This window comes from Globicephala melas, chromosome 11, assembly GCF_963455315.2.
Source record: "Globicephala melas chromosome 11, mGloMel1.2, whole genome shotgun sequence".
Classification (NCBI taxonomy): domain Eukaryota; kingdom Metazoa; phylum Chordata; class Mammalia; order Artiodactyla; family Delphinidae; genus Globicephala; species Globicephala melas.
The window spans coordinates 45,393,238-45,409,159 of NC_083324.2; the positions used below are offsets into that span (position 1 = coordinate 45,393,238).

The 15,922-nt window shown below is 42.7% G+C and overlaps 1 protein-coding gene across 8 annotated transcripts in view; it reads left to right on the top strand.

Moving 5' to 3' along the window:
* NKTR (natural killer cell triggering receptor) overlaps window positions 1–13,579 on the top strand; it is a 49,137-nt gene extending 35,558 nt beyond the window's left edge. For 2 of the 8 annotated variants that reach the window (XM_060308470.1, XM_030830268.2), the window contains 7 exons: window positions 88–175; window positions 658–803; window positions 2,195–5,086; window positions 7,469–7,564; window positions 8,311–8,367; window positions 8,857–8,961; window positions 10,478–13,579. In XM_060308470.1, coding sequence (XP_060164453.1) covers window positions 88–175; window positions 658–803; window positions 2,195–5,086; window positions 7,469–7,564; window positions 8,311–8,367; window positions 8,857–8,961; window positions 10,478–10,565 — 3,472 coding nt within the window. In that variant the 3' untranslated portion in view covers window positions 10,566–13,579. Of the gene's footprint in view, window positions 1–87; window positions 176–657; window positions 804–2,194; window positions 5,087–7,468; window positions 7,565–8,310; window positions 8,368–8,650; window positions 8,684–8,856; window positions 8,962–10,477 lie in introns of those variants that run through there. The other 6 variants (XM_060308471.1, XM_030830275.2, XM_060308469.1 and 3 more) reach the window with 5 other exon arrangements.
* Window positions 13,580–15,922: the final 2,343 nt, after the last annotated feature.

A 15,922-nucleotide genomic window follows, 5' to 3' on the forward strand; every position in this document is an offset into this window, starting at 1 on the left:
GTATGATAGGAACATAAATTCTGCATTTAAACACTGAGAAAACTGCCTAGCATTTGCTTTTTATAAATTTTCAATCTTCTTTTCCAGGAAGATTCCTGATATTACACCCACCGTAAATGATCAGAAACCATCTGTATCAAAGTCTGGACGGAAGATTAAAGGAAGGGGCACAATTGTATGTGTGTTAAAACTGGACTTTTTTCAAATTACTTATCTTAAGCGGTAAAATGTTTTTACCTCTAGGCAAAATCCTAGCTTTAATCTTAGGTATAGTCCAAAATCTGTCCAAGGAGCTAGTTGTATTCTGTATAGTTATGGGAAGGCACTGCTGTTAGATTAGTGTTTACTGCTGTGTTTGAATATGAAATGAATGTGAAATAATCAGTATGCTGAGAAATGTTAGTATATTGAATAATCTAGGCTAATGAATATAACCATTAGGACTTCAAAGAGGAAATTGTTGTGTGTGATTACAGGTGAATCTCCAGCTTTCCCATTTTTTTTAGTTTGACACAACTTCATACCATCTTCTTGGTACTTAGTCGTTATTGCCTTTGAATGGCGTCAGAGATTGGGTCTTATACCTACCTCTGTCCTATAGCAGATTACAATTAAGAGATATTTTGAAGGTAGTTATTCCTAACTTTGTTTTTAAAGCGCTATCACACACCTCCAAGATCAAGATCCTGTTCCGAATCAGATGATGATGATAGCAGTGAAACTCCTCCTCACTGGAAAGAAGAAATGCAGAGATTAAGAGCATATAGACCACCTAGTGGAGAAAAGTGGAGTAAAGGAGATAAGTAAGTATAAGTACAATCCTGTATCCTCTATATTTTAAGTCTTAAGGGGATAGAGACATATTTCTGGACTTTTCACTAAATATTTACCTTTAAAATTAGACTATGACCAAAGAGAATATATTTGGGAATGCTTGGTGAAATGGGAGGAGGGCTGCTTGACTTTGGGTGCTTTTAAATCAAAATTCTGTTTTCCCTCACAAGACTATAACCCTTCTGAATTTCTTAAAGATTTCTTGTTCAATATTAGAAATAATCAGGACTTAAAAAAAATTATATAGCAGATTCTTTCCTAGCCTGTTCTCATAGTCACTAATGAATAAATGGGTAGATAGGGAAATCTGTACCCAGTGTGTGTGTTAACTTCTGACCCCAGGGACTTTTGTTTCTTCCGAAGTGTATCCATGTCCTGTCTTCATTGACACTCCACAGTGCAGTATCTATTTAAGAAATGGGGCTGGCCCCAGAATAGCTAGTGCAAAATATACCAATGGGACCCTGTGTAATTGTTCATGGTAGAATTCTGTTTTTCTCTATGGGCATCCAGCAGAATGGTTCGAAGTTAGAAGAGGGAGGAAAAGGTATGCGTCTGCTGTGTGGAAGTGGTGTAGACACAGTGGCACTGAGAACTCTGAGTTTTGAGCCCTGATATTGCCACTGAGATATTGTAAAGTCTGCATCTATTTAATGTACTTTTCCCCTAATTTCTGTACTAAGTAGTTTAACTAAAACCGTAGGGGAAAGTTGTTGATTACCTGTATGAGGCTGAGATAAAAACAGTAGTCATGTTTTTAAGGAATTCCCTGGTGGTCCAGTGGTTAGGACTCGGGAGTTTTCCCTGCTGGTGCTCGGGTTCGATCCCTGGTCAGGGAACTAAGATCCCACAAGCCATGCAGCCAAAAAAGAAAAAGAGGCTTCGCCTAAAGTTCAGGCAGTTATCCTGTATCTGCAGAGAATTAACAGAATTGTTTGGGAACTTGATTTGATTCTCCCTCAGAAATTATTCCTGGAGGCAGAGTGTTATTGAGTGGATGATAGCCAGGAACTCAGTAGGGCAGCAGTGCTTTTGTGATTGCTGTAGTTGCTTTGCTTTTCAAAACTATTTTCCTATCGAAGTTGAAAATTCTTGGCTTGGCTCTGAAAAAAATCCTTTTGTAAGTCTGATAGTAGTGATCTGATAGTAATGATCTCTTTGAAATTACAAGGTCGGGACCAGGCCTATCAGCTGTTGGTTTATCCTTCCTATGTGTGCTTAAAGTGTTGACAGAGTCAGTACTTGGTTGTTAACTAAGCTTTTGCTGATGCATTTGTATTGACAACAAATGTGTTTTAATTTTAAAGCATAGAAAACATGCTTGTAAATAATTGCATGCATATTATGTCCTTTTCTATAGGTTAAGTGACCCCTGTTCAAGCCGATGGGATGAAAGAAGCTTGTCCCAGAGATCCCGATCGTGGTCCTATAATGGATATTATTCAGATCTAAGCACAGCAAGACACTCTGATGGTCACCATAAAAAACGCAGAAAAGAGAAAAAGGTTAAGCATAAAAAGAAAGCTAAAAAGCAGAAACATTGCAGAAGGCACAAACAGACTAAGAAGAGAAGGATTATTGTACCATCTGACATAGAATCCTTAAAATCTTCCACCCGAAGAGTGAAATCCTCATGTGATAGAGAAAGGAGATCTCGTTCTTCCTCGTTGTCATCTCATCACTCATCCAAGAGGGACTGGTCTAAATCTGATAAGGATGACCACAGCTCTTCAACCCATTCCAGCAGAGACTCATACAGATCAAAATCTCACTCACAGTCTTATTCTAGAGGAAGCTCAAGATCAAGGACTCCGTCAAAATCCTCATCACATTCTCGAAGTAGATCAAAGTCCAGATCTAGTTCTAAGTCAGGGCACCAAAGAACAGCATCCAAATCACCAAGAGGAACAGCCTCTCAGTTAAGTGAAAATAAACCTGTTAAAACAGAACCTTTAAGAGCAACAGTGACACAAAATGAAAATGTTTTAGTACAACCAGTGGTGGCGGAAAATATTCCTGTAATACCACTGAGTGACAGCCCCCCTCCTTCAAGGTGGAAGCCTGGACAGAAGCCCTGGAAGCCCTCTTATGAACGAATCCAGGAAATGAAAGTTAAAACAACCCATTTGCTGCCCATCCAAAGCACTTATGGTTTAGCAAATGTTAAAGAGACTGGTAGTTCATCATCCTACCATAAAAGAGAAAAAAATTCAGAAAGTGATCGGAGCGCTTATTCAAAATACAGTGATAGAAGTTCAGAAAGTTCACCGAGGTCAAGGAGTAGATCTTCTAGGAGTAGATCTTATTCCAGGTCATACACAAGATCTCGAAGTTTAGCTAGTTCACATTCAAGGTCTAGGTCTCCCTCATCTAGATCTCATTCACGAAATAAATACAGTGACCACTCACGGTGTAGTAGATCATTTTCATACTCTTCTGTTAGCAGTGATGATGGAAGACGAGCCAAGAGAAAATTTAGATCCAATGGGAAAAAAAATAACACCTCCAATAAAAGGCACAGCAGCAGCTCTGAAAAGACACTTCGTAATAAATATGTCAGAGGCAGAGACAAGTCTTCATGTCATAGAAAGTACAGTGAAAGCAGGTCATCTTTAGATTATTCTTCAGACAGTGAACAGTCAAGTGTTCGGGTTACACAGTCAGCCCAGGAAAAAGAGAAGCAAGTCCAAATGGACATGAATAATAAACAGGAGAAAAACAGAGGTGAAGAGAAATCTAAGCCTGAACGGGAATGCCCTCATTCAAAAAAAAGAACTTTGAAAGAAAGTCCTTCTGATCACTTTAGAAGTGGCAGTAAGCCCAAAAGGAAGAATTATGCTGGGAGTAAATGGGACTCTGAGTCAAATTCTGAACAAGATGTAACTAAAAACAGTAAAAATAATTCCCGGCCATCTTCTGATAAGGAGGAAGGTGAAGCCACTTCAGATTCTGAGTCAGAGTTGGGTGAAATTCACATCAAAACCAAACCAGCAACTAAGTCTTCAGCAGGTACTTTACTGCCTGATGGTAATAGTGCCTGGAAATCAAGCAAACAGCGGTCATCAACCTCTGATTCTGAGGGGTTCTATTCCAATTCAGAAAACAGTAGAGGAAAACCCCACAAGCATAAACACAGCTCTAAGGAGCATCTTAAAAGGGAACATACCAAAAAAGCAAAAGAGAAATTGAAAGGGAAAAAAGAGAAAAAACACAAGGCTCCAAAACGAAAACAAGCGTTTCACTGGCAGCCTCCACTAGAATTTGGTGAAGAGGAGGAGGAGGAGATTAACGAAAAGCAAGTTACTCAGGAAGCAAAAGAGAAAAAACAACTTTCTGAAAACAGGGAAGCCGTAAAAGAAAATATTCCCCAAACTGAGAAGCCCTGTGAAGATGGCAGTCTTTCAGGTAAACATAATCCAATAACGGTTTCATCAGATACTGATCAGCCTACTAAAGATGATAGTAAACTCAGTGTGTCTCCCGCAGCTTTAAACGCTGAGGAAAACGTGGTCAGTTCTCCCCCGAACATTCAGCATATTGAAGAGAGCATCCCAAGCGGAGTGGAGGATCTGCTTCAAACAGATGACAACATGGAGATTTGCACTCCTGATAGGAGTTCCCCAGCAAAGGCCGAGGGGGCTTCCCCTCTAGGAAATTCAAGGCTTGACACCCCGGATATAAGCATTGTTCTAAAGCAGGATATGCCAACAGAGCATCCTGAGGCAGAGTTGGGAAAACAGGAAAGCAGCATGTCAGAAAGCAAAATGGTGGGTGAGGTGGGAAAGCAGGACAGCAGCTCCGCCAGCTTGGCCACTGCTGTAGAAAGCACTGTGAAGAGAGAGGTGGCTGAGAAAAGCCAGACCAGCCTCATGGATAATAAATGGAAGCCCCTGCAAGGTGTGGGGAACCTGGCAGCACCGTCTGCTACTACATCAAGTGCTGTGGAAGTTAAGGCACTGACTACTGTGCCTGAAATGAAACCACAAGGCTTGAGAATAGAAATTAAAAGCAAAAATAAAGTTCGGCCTGGGTCTCTCTTTGATGAAGTAAGAAAGACAGCACGCTTAAACCGGAGGCCAAGAAATCAGGAGAGTTCGAGTGATGAGCAGACGCCTAGTCGGGATGGCGATAGCCAGTCCAGGAGTCCAAGCAGATCTCGAAGTAAATCTGAGACCAAGTCAAGGCACAGAACAAGGTCTGTCTCCTACAGTCACTCAAGGAGTCGATCGAGAAGTTCCACATCATCTTATCGGTGAGCATTACTCTCTTTTCCTTTTTTTCTCCCAAGGAGAGTCTGTTACTGTTTTGCTTGGAAGAACATCAGAGTTAGGGACAAGATCACTGTTTCCCAATATCTGGGAGGGAATAAGGAGAAAGCTTGTGCTGTGTGACTCACAGAGCAGACTGAAGACACAGGGAGCAGAGATTTCAGGGGAAGAGATTTGGGCTCGGTAAAAAAACTATTGCTGTCAATTAAAGCTCCATGGCAACTGCAGTGAGTTGCCGTGATAGGTGGCAAGTTCTCCATTTTTAAAGGAGTGAGGCCGCTCTCTCTACTGTTAGTGATGCCTTAGAAGGGAATCTTGCATTTACAGAATATGTAGGATTTCGAGATCAGTAATCTAACCCTCCATTTTATACAAGTGGAGGGTGAGGGCCAGAGAGGCAAAGTTACCTGCCAAGGACTTGCATCTAGTTGATCTTTATTCAAGGGGCAGGAAATGGTAAAAATGATCATCTTAAGATTGATTGGTTGATTTTTGGTTCAAGTTACGTCTAACTATTGTCATCAGCATTGACTGGCTAATGCAGAGAATGAGCATTTTTAAAACTAAAAAAATTGGTGATGGTGGTATGAAGTTAACAAGTAATTTGTATTCTTTTCTTTTCCTTGTAAATGTTTCATGGTTTTGCCTCACTGCCTCTGACTCATATCCTTTATTACGCTGTGCTTGATTTTCATCACTTGAACTTAAAATGCAGTAAGAATCTTTAACTTTTTTTCTTCCTAGTTTTCTATCAGTCATTTTCTTCCCTTACCCAGATTTCTTTAAAAATAGGAGCCGACATTTACCATCTACAATAAGCATCTCCCATTTACTCTTCAGTTGCTTGCAGTTTGTATTCTGTGCCTTCCCTCCCCCATCTCACTCAGCTGACTAAGATTTTCAGGTACTTCCGCATGGCCAGTGCCAGGGCATGTTTTCAGTCCCTTCAGTCCTTCTAGAAGCCCTCTGCTAGCTCTCCTCATTCCCTCTCAGACCATTCCATGCTTGAGTTGTTGGCGTCTCTACCTCCTCCTGCTCTGACTCCCAACAAGGCCCAGAGAGCTGGTGAATCCTGGCCTTTTGTCTCCGGGTTCATATTCTAGATGAAGGTGCCTGTTGAGCTACTCCAGCCTCCTGTCCGCTCGGTGTGTACTTACCGTTTACACTCAGACAGCTCTGAGCTGTTGGTGACGCTGGCCATTCTCATCTACCTTCCTGCCCCTGCCTTTGGAGTGGGTGGTGTCTCATTTCATACATGAAGACAGTGAGGCATGGAAACGCTAAGAAATTTGCTCTTAAGTTGGGCAGCTCACAGGTAGTAGACTGAGATAGCTAAACTTTGCCCTCCCTGTTTCGGTTACTTACGTGGGCCTGACTTCCCTTCTGGCCTGCAAACTCAGTAAAGTCAGGGGCTGTTTGCTACTCATCTTTCATTCACCTAACAGAGTCGCTCTATAATTGTTCGTTGAGTAAATGACTAGGATCTTATGAGAACAGAATGTGTCTTTGCCAATAAACTGCATCTGTCTTCCAAAACATAAGTACATACTGAATAAAACCTATGAAGATATTACCTGAGTAGCACATACACAGGGGTATTGTTCAGTTCCTGAATGGCAAGCATAAACTAGGGGAAGCAGGGTGGGGCAAAATTGCATTAAGTTTCTTGTTTGTTTTATTAAATATTAAATAGGTATAAATTTTTTTAATGATTAAGGTATAAAAAATAATTTTAAATGGTATCTAGCTTTAAAAATAGAGCTTTGATATACCTAATGTAGTCCTACCCGATGCTACCCTACTTTCTCTCTTCTCTCCTAGAGTTAAATGTTATTCTAAACTTCTATTATAATTTTGTTGTTTCTCTTTGTAGTTTTACTATAAATGTTTCTATCTATATATAATGTTGCTTTTGCTTGTTTTCAAACAAAATCCTTTTTTATATGTATAGATATTCTACGTTTGCCTTTTTCACTCAACATTATGTTCCCAAGAGTTACCTCTGTTGATACATGGCAGCTGTAGTTCATTTTCCTACTTTAGAATATTTCAGTATATATCTGTGTTAATTTTTTTTTAACCCATTCTACTGTTAATGGAGATTTGGATTGTTTCCTCTTCTGGTATTACAGGTAGGGCTCCTATGAACATACCTGTATCAGCCTTTTCTGTTTTCTCTTTATTTTATTCTGTTCAGTTTAAACCCTCATTAGCCGTCTCTGTGATACCCGCTGTGAGGAGTTCGTGAGAGACCTTTCCAGAGACCTTTCCTCTTGTTGGGTTTTCCCCCTCCTGCCCTACTTGTAATTAGTTTTAACAGCATAATGAGTTAATATGATTTATATATTTTCCACTCTTACTTGTAGATCAAGAAGCTACTCCAGAAGTCGGAGCAGAGGGTGGTACAGCAGAGGCCGCACAAGAAGCCGGAGCAGTTCCTACCGCAGTTACAAAAGCCATAGGTGAGCTTGTGAATCCTGTCCTACTGTGGGGTCTCCATCTGTCTTCTTTTGAAGGCCTGCCCTGCACAGGCAGAGTGGGGTAGCTGTTGAAAAGGGTCTTGTCATTGCTGACTATCAGACAGGCCTACTTACTCACCTAGTTCTTTCTTTCAAAGAGCTATTGGATTCTTACTGGCTGATCTCAAGATGGGATCTTATCAGAGTGAGGAAAGAGAAGCAGTAGAAATATTTAAAAGAGGCCCTGACTACCACCTGAACCCCCAGTACATCCTCGTTAACCTAAGTTTCCATCTGCAGTCATCTCTTGACTCGGGTTAGATATTGGGAGAGGAGGACTATTACACGAGGACAAAGGAAGAAGTGTGTGTGTGGTGGGTGACCCCAAGTTTCTGGTTTTCCCAGCTTCTTCCAGCCCCTTTTTGCCTCTCAGGTATTTACCACTGCTGCAGCTTCATTTTACTTTCAAGTGTTCCACCTGTGTCTTCCCCCTTCCCCACCCAGTTCCTCCCCAGCGACTTTCTTGATGTGCACCTCATAGAAGAATTGTGTAAAACTTCTAACGTTTCTTGCAAAATCCAACATGCTTTTTAAAAAAATTCCAATATACTTTTGATATGAAAATGAAATAAATATAGCTGCTGGATTTCATTGTGTGTTTTCTCCTTGATGGGCAAATAAATGTCTAGATTTTTGATGTAGCCTGTCCTGATCCACAAGTTGATAGCCCCTCATGTGATTCCTATTAGGACGTCCAGCAGGAGCAGATCCAGGAGCAGCTCGTACGATCCCCACAGTCGGTCCAGGTATGGACAGGGGTTGGGAAACCACCTGTGGGGGCAGAATGAAAAGGGCCTTGTTTTATAAAGCCCTTAATTCCCTTTTAAAAGGTGTTGTATGTTATTGAAAAACATATGTTTGTCTTTTTGAACAGTTTTTAATCTGTTGGCCCATTGTGCTCTAATGTCAAAAGTGATAATTGATGTCGAATTATAATGGCAGGGATTTATTGACTATAATTGTCTAATAAGATCCATGAGATTCAATTGAACTAACTCAGTGTTAATTTTGTGATATTTTTCAATGCAGAAAAGAAACTATAACATTTTTCTGTTTAATACGGTAAGTCTGATTTGGGGCAGTTGTTAAATGTTTCCAGTACTTGTTCTGCAGATGTGTCTTCATACTGTCATATAGTGCCCATGTTCTAAGAGGACACTTAAGAAGCTAAAAAGAAATGGGAATATATGAGTATTTGAACGGGAAGATTTAGTGTTTGTTATTGCTGTTTAAAGCAGGTCCTACACCTACGATAGCTACTATAGCAGGAGTCGGAGTCGAAGTAGAAGCCAGAGGAGCGACAGTTATCACCGAGGCAGAAGCTACAATAGGCGGTCCAGGTGGGTCTGTTCTTTCAAGCACTGTAAGTTACTGTGGGCACTTAGGGTGTGGGGTGAGAGACTGCTGTAGGAGAGAAAGCACCATCTTCTGAGGACAGAAATACTTCTTTCTCTGCCTGAACTTCATCAACCCAAAGGCAGTTACTGAAAGTGGCCTTTGTATTAAGAGTTGCTGGGTAGTATTTACTGGTGGTTGTTAATGTTTGAATCTAAAATGGATTTTTAAATATTCACATATCCTTGGACAAACATTTCTTTTGGAAGGAATAAGGAGAGAAGGCAACTCAAACCATGGCCCATTCTTTAAATAGGGTTGCTTGCTAGAACTAACAGCCGATTTGTCAGTGTTTTGAATTTTAAAAAGGTAATATTTTAAAAACTGTAACATAATAAAATATAATACTTAGGATTGCAGTTTGTACGGTTAAAAATGTTTATATATTATATGTATTTATAGGTATGTTTTATGTAACATATGGCTCATACTGTGGGTTGCTTTTTGTAATGTCCCTTTCCTGGTGGCTTCTGGTCTTACCCTTCCCCCATACCTTACAACTACAGTCAGTCGTGCTTGTAGGGTATCAGTGTGATCTGGACACTCCCTTGTTTGAAACTCTTCAAGGATGCCCTACTGCCTTCAGGGGCAGGTCCATGCTCCTCAGCATTGCATGGAGGCCTCTCCGCCTACCAACTCCAGCTTGGGCTTTTCTGTCTTCCCTGCACTAACATCCTGGAACCTTTTTCTTTTTCTGCCTAGAGAGTCACATGCCCACTTCACCATGTCCCCTTGACATGAAATAGCCAATTGAAATAGCCAATTCTCAACTACTCTGCAGGTCTCCACTGCAGCCCACTCACTGCCCCAGGGAAGCCCTTCCTGCTGCTCACTCTGAGATCTGTTGCCCTCTCGCCGCATGTGCTTTATTTATCTTGCCCCCTATTCTATACTATCCTTGAGCCCCAGGAAACTCTACATAGTCTACTCTGTGTGTGCCCTTTGCATCTAGTAAAGTGACTGGCTCTCTGTGAATATTTTTCGAAATAACTGAATGGTGACCATAACCAAGTCTTCTTGACTCACTCTCCCAGTGGTCCTGTCCCTGTCCCACCTCACCCTCACCCCTCATTGGCCTCCCATTTTGATTTGATTTTGATTTCCTTGCCTTTTAATGAAACTCTCTTTGTGGGCCTTTTTTCCCTTACTTCCTCAGTCTAATTAAATATTGATGTTCATTTTGGGTAACATGGAAAATTATTCTCACACATATGAGTGGATTTCAAGTAATTCCCCAAGAAGTTTCTTTATTTTATCTTAACCTGATATTACCACCATCTGTCATTGACATCTTTGAAAAGTCTGCAGTATTGCCACAGTCAGTACCCCACTCGCCAACCCACTATGCTGTGCCTCTTCAAGCCACTTGCTTTCAGGCCACTCATATCAAAAAAGAAGCTACAAGAGGAATTCAAAGGGCTGACAATTAAAAGGTATTGCTGTTTTTGTTTTGTTATACAGGAGTTGTAGATCTTATGGCTCTGACAGTGAAAGTGACCGAAGTTACTCTCATCATCGGAGTCCCAGTGAAAGCAGCAGATATAGTTGAAAGTGTCCCCTTTTTTTGATACAAATTGGATCTTATTTGTAAATATCTGGTCACTTAGAAGTTGAAGAAACTTAATGGCAGTCTGTTGTTCTGTTTCAATATTAGAGATGAAGTTGAAAAATAGACACTTATAATTGTTATTTGTTCATTTACATGTGCGTAGAATTTAAAATACAGATATGTCTCCTAAAAATATTTGTATGCCACATTTTACAGTAGCCAACTATGGAAATGAATTTCATTTTCTTGAATCAAGAAATCATGAAATTTAAATATAATTTGCAATATTATTTTAGCTAGATTATTTCTCTCCATCTCATGTATTTCTTAGAATACAGATTCTTTTTGCCCGTTTTTAAGGTTTTAGCATGTACGCTGCCAAGCATAGAACTGTGAAGGAGAACTGTGAAAGGTGACCAAATACTTGTATACCAATTACACAGAACCTTATACATGTGTGCTCTTAAAAACAAACTGCCCAGAACTGATACTGATGGTAGCCAGGAGTATAAGGCAGTGGCTCTGGGGTTCTTAATTCATTCCTTACTTCTTTGTTGTCTCAGAGGATCAGAAAAGTAGTCACCATACAGCCCAGTGTATTATTTCAGGCTGGCGGGTGAGGTTAAGAAGAGTAAATCAGCCTTAACTATAAATACCTGCACTGTCTCTAAAGCCCTAATGTTTTATGTGCTTTCTAATAAATACTATGGAGTTCGGTTTGTAAAAAGACAATTCTATTCCAGTTCATGCTTTGGTGCTTGGTACCTTTTGGTGCATTATTCTTACATACTATACATTAGAATTCCGTCAGAGAGAGAAATGAATTTTTAAAAATTCCTTGGCACCAAACATGGGTCCTTCTAAGCTCTATTCACTTTAAATATTTGGAGGGCCTCTCTCAAGCACAGGTGTGGGCTGGAGGCCGTGGAGCAGGCAGGATTGGCATGGGGTTGTGTGGCCACTGGGGTCTGCTGCACAGAACTGATGCGTGTGTCCCTGGAGGAGTTGATTGGAGAGTGGACTTCAAAAGTAACACCAAGATCTCCCTGCCACCATCCTGGGCACATTTTGCAGGGCTTTACTTTTAAGTCTTTCAAGTAAGAGGCAGATGCAAGAGCAGTTGAACTGTTCTCAGCACCCGCCAGCATGTTTCCCTGTTTCAGTGGCCTGCACTGACTCAGTGAAGCCTTGTGTGAGATGGTAAACCTACGACAACAGACAGGGAATCGGGGTGTGCAGTACTGCATAGATTACACACTTTCACAGTCTTGGGTGGTTCCTGCAAAAATGATTTGACCTGTAAAAACTGGTGAGATTTTTTTTTTTTGCGGTACGCGGGCCTCTCACTGTTGTGGCCTCTCCCATTGTGGAGCACAGGCTCTGGACACGCAGGCAGGCTCAGCGGCCATGGCTCACGGGCCCAGCCGCTCTGCGGCATGTGGGATCTTCCCAGACCGGGGCACAAACCCGCGTCCCCTGCATCGGCAGGCGGACTCTCAACCACTGTGCCACCAGGGAAGCCCTGGTGAGATTTTTTTTAACCTTTAGTTTGAGTTTTTTCCCCAAGTGTACTTAATCACCTTAGTGCCAGTTTAATCCAGTTATGCAGAAGAAATTCATATTGGATGTTTGATGCAGAACTCTGTGCCATCCTACCCCAGGGCTTGCCTGGTGTACTTGGGAAGTGGGAAAGAGCCCTCAGTTGGAGGGATCTGACCACCCCTGATGGATGGAGGGGTGACCTTGGATATATTAAAACCATCACCCATAAAAGGTTCATAAACAGGGTTGTGGCCAGTTGTTTGCCAAGTTGATAGATGAGAATACATTAGAAAATAGGACCTAAGTCAAACAAACATACTTGATAGTGAATACAAAACAATGTGCGATCATATGAAGGGTTTTCAGAAGTTGCCTACAGAGGAGAATATTGCTTTAATAATATGCAGTGGAAAGAAACTGCATTTAGAACCCAAACAAAAACTGCCAAATCTAATTACGTTAAGAAGAGTTACCTTTGGGCAGTGTATTAGTTTTCTATTGCTGTGTAACAAATGACCCCAAACTTTGCAGCTTAAAGCGGCACTCATTTCTTAGCTTACAGTTCTGTAGCTCATGAGTCCCGCACAGTATGGCTGGATTCTCTGCTCAGGGTCTCACAAGGCTGAAATCAAGGGTCAGCAGGGCAGCATTCCTTTATGGAGGCTCTGGGGAAGAATCTGCTTCCAAGTTCATTCAGATTGTTAGCAGTATTCAGTTCCTTGCTGGCTGTCAGCCGGGGTCCTCTTTCTCGGCTCCTTAAGGCTGCTCACATTCCTTCTTGTGTGCTTCCCTCCATCTTCAAACCAGCAATGGCCCATCGAGGGCTTCTTCTCATGCTTCAGGTCTCTCTGCCTTCCTCCTCTGTTTTAAGGTTTGTGTGATTAGATCAAGCCCACTGAGATAGTCTCCCTGTGTTAAGGTCAGCTGTGCCACAGAACATAATCACAGAAGCGGTATCACATTTACAGGTTCCTGGGATTGGGGCATGAAATAGGAGGAGGGGCATTTTAGAATTCTGCCTCCCACAGGCAATAACTTCGCCTGTTGTGCTGTGGGTAGAATTTTACCCTGAAAAGGTGGGCCCTAGAAGCCTCGTTTGTTTTCTCCATGGAAAAGGACAGCCCTCAGCTGCAGCATTCAACTTGTGTGTTTACTGAATGGACTACAGAAATAGCTTTTCTTCATAAAGGGGATTGTTCTGTATTTTAAGTTACTTTTTAAATAAAATTGAATTATGTGTATTGTGCTTCTTAATAGACAAGGCATTATTGGACTGGTTTTGTAATGTCCTGTTTACTGCAAATGAAACATGATATAGCTGGTATTGTTCAAAAACTGTAGAAAATACTTTTGTACATATTGGTAATGTCTGATTTGTATACACTTCATTTAAATTTCCCTAAAACTGGAAAGGGGGGCCTTGTAGACATTAAAATATATACTTAGTCTAAGTTTGAGTCTGTGCATGTTTCATCCTTCTTTATTCATCCAGACTTCAAATAGTCTTTCTGAAATGGAAAAGGAGACACTGAGTCTCCTTGCTGACCCAGCCAGTGAAGAGACCTCATCTCATCCGTCTGTGGCTTGTTTTCGTCTTCTGGCCGAGTATTAGTGGTAGGTAGGGCACGAGGTGGAGCTAGAGAGAACGTCAGGCAGAAATGTTCACCTACGCAGAGAACCAGTGATGGTGCTTGGTCTTGCTTCCCCTGCCAACTCCACGTTTCTTCCAGGCTCTGTTGTCATCCAGCTGAGGTGACCTGCATATAACAGATGCCTTTGCTGAGGAGGGACTACGTCCCCCCATCTGTGAGATGCTGCCTAGGGACAGCATGTTTCCCTGCTACGCCACCTGCAGCCTCCACCTTCCCTCCCTAACAGTGGTTCACCAGGCAGGCACATAGCACTTTCTCCTGGAGAAAACATTCATGGTGATATTTTTAGCATCCACATGAGAATTTGCAGGATAAGTACAATTAACTTTATTCTCCTCAGAACTCAAAGGGATTTGTACTTTCTTAGTGAATACAACATAACCTCACACAGTAAGATTGGCAGAGGTTCAGTTTTCAAAGTTAACAGTAAACCCCCAAGTCAGGCAGTTCCTGAAAACAGGCAAATCTGGATATGTTGCCTTAAAATTTAAATAAAAGTGTAGAGTCTGTTTGCTGTAGGGAAATCCCCAAGTGAGGTTCCATTAAGGTCTTATTTTTTAGAGAACACAAGGATCTTTAATCAAATTCTGATAGTGATCTTCTTGATCAGCTGGGCAGTATTGGGAGGAAATGTGTCAAAGACTTTGGTTTTTTCTATTCTGAATTAGCTGGCAAGAGAATTCAAGGGAAATGCCCCTCTCACGAGTGACCATGAACACTGACTGGCTAGGCATCAGTGTTGGGAAGCGAAAGGAGGCTCTGCCGGTGCAGAGTGAGTGACACAAACTGGCCAGGTGAGGGGCTGGAAGCCACGGCTCACGTGGGAAGAGCCTGGGCTCAGACGGCTGGTCTTCGGGAGAGGGAATGCACTCTGTCACTGCCCAGAGCGAGAGGTGAATCCCATGAGGCACTGGTGATAGAATGAACTGGGCAGAGTGCCAAGAGGACTCCTGCTCAGCAGGAAGAAGTTCTTTGATGCTGTAAAGGTCAGGAAGAAGAGCTGGCACCCTGGAAGAAGACTGCACCTCTTGCAGACAGACCCTCGGCAGCTCTAGTCAGCGCCTGACGAGCGTGAGGCAAGGAAATCCCACCTGGGCAACACACACACAGGACCAAGAGGCTCTCATGGACGGTTTTCTTTAAAGATTTCAGTAGAAGGTAGGGGCAGTGCTCCATCGCCCCTGCCTGCTCTGCTCCCCGTGAATCAGAAGGCCTCCAGTGGGGCTACACGGAGCTTGGGCCAAGCACTTCTGCCTCTTGGAGACCCCAGACCCACCGTTCACCACCTACAGCTATCGAACTCCAGCTCCAGAGACTGGGTTTCATGAGCCGAGTTTCGTGGTCGGCAGGACCCAGACTAGCCTGGGGACGGTTGCGTCTCTTCCGCCAGCCTAGAGTCTTGAGGACATCGGGGTAGAAAATGTGACCCAAGCTCTCAGGACAGACGCCTGCGTTCTGCATCTGGAGGCCTGACTCCTCTGTAACATGAGGCTAATGGTCCTTAGACTGCCAGTCTCTCGGCTCATAAACCCCGAAAGAGGGTGCAACCAGACATGGGAACCGGGGTGCTCGTCCTTTCCTGGGCCGGTCTGGAGATGAATCAGCCTCCCAGAGAGCCCATGGGATAGGGCTCTGGGCTGGAACTTCCCAGTCTCAGGTCACCCAGGGTCTCCTGCAACTAAAACCTCTACCACCAGGCCAGATTCCCAGAGAAAGACCGAGAAGGATCCCAGTGGCCCAATTTGATTTTATTTTGAAGAAATAAAAGATCTCGATGAGCAACTGTTCTGTGGCACAGCCCTTAAGGGTTTGGGGCCTGAGTCAGACTGCCTGGGTTCAAGTTCCACTCTGACACTTCTAGGTGGATAGCTAGGTAAATTGCTTGACTTTATAATACAACTCCTCAGTACTAAGGACTCCTCTATCTTAGGAGTGCTGAGTATTAAATGCTTGGAACTAAACACACATTGTTCAGGGACACTAGCCCCTGGGCTTGCCTCCAAGAGCGGGAGTGCTTGTCCCACAAGTTTTACAGGGACAGGGAGGGCCAGGCTCAATCACTAGTGAGAGGCCCAGGGCCCCTTGAACCAGCAGGGTGGGAGAGGATCCTGGTAGATGCTAGGGAGGCCCTGAATGCCTAGGCCATGACGTTTACGCTCTGGG